The sequence below is a fragment of the Lichtheimia ornata genome (assembly GCF_029851405.1).
Source record: "Lichtheimia ornata isolate CBS 291.66 chromosome Unknown scaffold00260, whole genome shotgun sequence".
Lineage (NCBI taxonomy): Eukaryota > Fungi > Mucoromycota > Mucoromycetes > Mucorales > Lichtheimiaceae > Lichtheimia > Lichtheimia ornata.
Window position 1 is genome coordinate 1 of NW_026695579.1, and position 3,548 is coordinate 3,548.

The window sequence follows — 3,548 nt, forward strand, 5'->3', positions numbered from 1 at the left end:
TCAAGATCATGTGATCTCGTCAAAAGGATAAAGAAGTACATCCGACAATACCCCCTTCCGAGATTATTGGTCGTCCTCGATCCAATCGTGTTTGGCGGTAGGGCGAGAAAAAGATGGTTGATGACGATTATCGGCACGACTTGCAGTGGGATCATACCATGGTTGAGAAGGCTTTGAAGATGTGTTGACAGGCTTGAGGCGATCAGTGTGCACCCACGAATCATATGGCTTGTTCCACATATCAACCAATTTGTAGGTATCAGTGTCATGGTTACAAGCAACCACTCGATAGGGTCCCTTCCAATTCAGTTCCAGGTTGACACGATTTTCATGCCGCATTAGCACTAAGTCGCCAACTTTGTATACATGATGTTGCATATGGAAATCCCAGCGATCCTTATCAGCTTGACGATCTTTCGATGTACGGTCCTTGGCAATGGCACGAGCGTCACGTAAACGTTGAAGTGATGGCAAACGAGCTTCTTTGAGAGATTGTGAGCTTGTGTCGGAGAGGTCACGAACAATAAACGGCTTCAGAGGATCACCAGGGAGCACTGGATCTTGGCCATACACCATGTAGAAGGGGCTCATATCAGTTGTGCGATGTTTGCGGATTCGAGCGGCAAAAAGAGCAGTATCCAGATATTGGTCCCAGTGATTAACAGCACCATTGACATATTTACGAAGCATCTGTTTCAATATGCCGTTGGTTCTTTCGCATTTGCCATTCGAACGTGGATGATAAGCGGAGGTAAGGACATGTCGAAGCTTTATGCGAGCGATATAATTGGCGAGAACCTTGGACTGAAAGTTTGCACCACGATCAGTAACAATCTCGTGTGGGCATCCAAAACGCATCACAATTTCCTCATAAAGGAAATTAGCAATGGCTTCTCCAGTAGCTTCAGGGACAGCTCTTGCGATTGGCCAACTTGTTGCATAATCCACTGCCACTAAGATCCAGCGATTGCCTTTTGGTGTTGTGGGAAGCTCGCCAATGAAATCCAGGTGCCATCGTGAGAATGGTGGTGGTACATCAGTCAGGTGCATGGGCGCATGATGCACGTCACGGTTGGCGTTTTGAGCAAGCTGACATTGAGGACACGAAGCAACCCACTCTTTTATGTCTTGTTCCATGTTCGGCCACCAGTAATGACGTTTGACCAAGTGAACAATATTCTTGCCAGCAGCATGTCCAAAACCACGATGGAAAGAGTCCACCAAATCGGCACGAACAGCAAAACGAGCAAAACGCACTTCACGAGTTGTGTCGCCATCCTTCATCAGCCTGAATACCATGTTGTCACGGACGACAAACTTGTTCTTGTGCTTGTTCAACAAATCGCGCAACATTTCAGGGCGCCGTTCCTCAGGGAATGCATAGAACTTGGGCCAGTCTGATTCTTGAACCGAAGTCACCGTGTAAAGGTAAGCTGGCTCCATATCGGCACTTGTACTTGTACATTGAGGGCCATCGCGTCTTGATAGGATATCTGGGACATGATTTTCCTTGCCTGGTTTGTAACGGATCTCAGGGTCGTAAAGCTCAAGCTCAGCTATCCATCTTGTAAGCCTTGTTGTGGGTTTGGATTGTGTTCGGAAGTAGCGCAAAGGATGATGATCAGTGTATACCACATAGGGACGACCATCGATGAAGCAACGCCATGTTCGTAGTGCATGAAGAATTCCAAGCAATTCCCGCTCTTGTGCAGGATACGACCTCTCCGCTGGTGACAACTTTTTCGATTCGAATGCCACAGGATGCATCAACCCATCATCACCTTCTTGAGAAAGGACTGCACCCACTCCAAAATCACACGCATCGGTTTCCACAACAAATGGCTTATCCGGATTGGGAGCAATGAGAATAGGAGCTGACGACATGCACCGCTTGATGTGATCAAAAGCTTCTTGACAACGATCGCTCCATTCAATGGCACGCAACTTATGCCCCGTACCTTGAGTGAGATCAGTTAAAGGAGCTGCGATACTTGCGAAGCTCTTGATGAAGCGCCGATAATGTGATGCAAGTCCAACAAATTGTCGCACCTCTCGAACATTCGTTGGCACAGGCCATGATTGGATTGCAGCCACCTTGGATTTGGAAGGTAAGATGCCTTGATCACTGACATGGAAGCCAATAAATTCTAACTCCCGCTTGTTGAATTCACACTTCTTCAAATTTGCATACAACTGGGCCTTGCGCAAACATTCCAATACTTGTCGAACGTGCTTGATATGCTCTTCTTGTGTGCGACTAAAAACGAGAATGTCATCAAGGTAGACTAAAGCAAACTTATCAAGATACTCGCCTAGGATGGAGTTCATCAAACGCTGAAATGTTGGAGGTGCATTCGTGAGACCAAAGGGTAAGACCAGGAACTCGTATGATCCATAACGAGTATTAAAGGCAGTCTTAGGGACATCCTCCTCTCGGATTCGCACCTGATGGTAGCCACTCTTGAGATCGATACTTGTGAAGAAACGGGCACCACGCAATCGTTCCAGACATTCATCGATTCTTGGTAAAGGATGGCCATTACGTTTGGTCACTTGATTAATGGCTCGATAATCAATGCATAGCCTCATGCTGCCATCTTTCTTCCTCACAAACAGAACCGGAGCTCCCCAAGGAGATGCACTTGGTCGCACCAATCCTAGGTCCAGCAATTCGCCAAGCTGTTTGCGTAATTCGTCAAGTTCTCGTGGACTCATTTTGAAAGGTGGTTTGTTGATGGGCGGTGCGTCACCAGTATCAATGACATGTTCCACTTGCCGTATTGGAGGAAGACCTGGGAGTGAATTTCGGAACACATCACCATATTCCTTGATCATTGCCTTGAATGCGTCGTTATCAACATCACCGTTTGAATTGCGAGTCGATGCAGTGAACAAGAGGAACATTTCAGAGATCTCTTTTCGCCGTGAGTAGCGTTGCACTTGACGCTGTGAGATCAAGTATGCTAACTCTGGGATGGGACGAACTTGACTAGGCTCCAAGATGAAGGTCTTGCCGTGATGTTTGATTTCCCAGCTATCATAACGCCAATGTGGAATCGGTTCTACAGCCTTGAACCAATCTTGACCAAGGATGAGATCGAATTTTGTATCCAGCACATATGCACGCCAAGGGATGACACAGCCATTGACAACACTCAACTCAAAGGAAGCACGGGCATAGATACCGATTGAATGACCACCAGCGGTTTCTACTTCTCTACCAACAACTTGTTCGGTTGTGACATGGGAACGAAGCCGAGGTGAGATGTAGGATGTGCTGGCTCCTGTATCTAATAAGACATTTACTAATTGCCCATTGCAAGACATTGAATAGAGGGGAAGATCGGTTTCCTTTATTGTGTTGAGTTTATCAATGCGGCGTATGTCATCCTCTAAGCTAGCGGCACCATCAATGGGATCTCGCAAATCAATGAGTGGCTCTTCCAAAGGTTCTTGCTGTTGTTGTTGTTCTTGCTTGTCACCGGGGACCATGGTACTTGCTTCTTGATGCTCCACAGGATCAACCACGTCAAGGGACTGGATATTGC

General features: G+C 46.9%; 1 protein-coding gene across 1 annotated transcript; it reads right to left on the reverse strand.

Annotated features, from left to right (window-relative positions):
• Positions 1–63: 63 nt before the first annotated feature.
• O0I10_013131 (uncharacterized protein) lies at positions 64–3,327 on the reverse strand (the record flags this gene model as incomplete). Its single annotated transcript, XM_058492962.1, has 1 exon — positions 64–3,327. The coding sequence occupies one exon, from the start codon at positions 3,325–3,327 to the stop codon at positions 64–66; it is 3,264 nt and encodes a 1,087-aa protein (XP_058336272.1).
• Between the last annotated feature and the right edge of the window lie 221 nt (positions 3,328–3,548).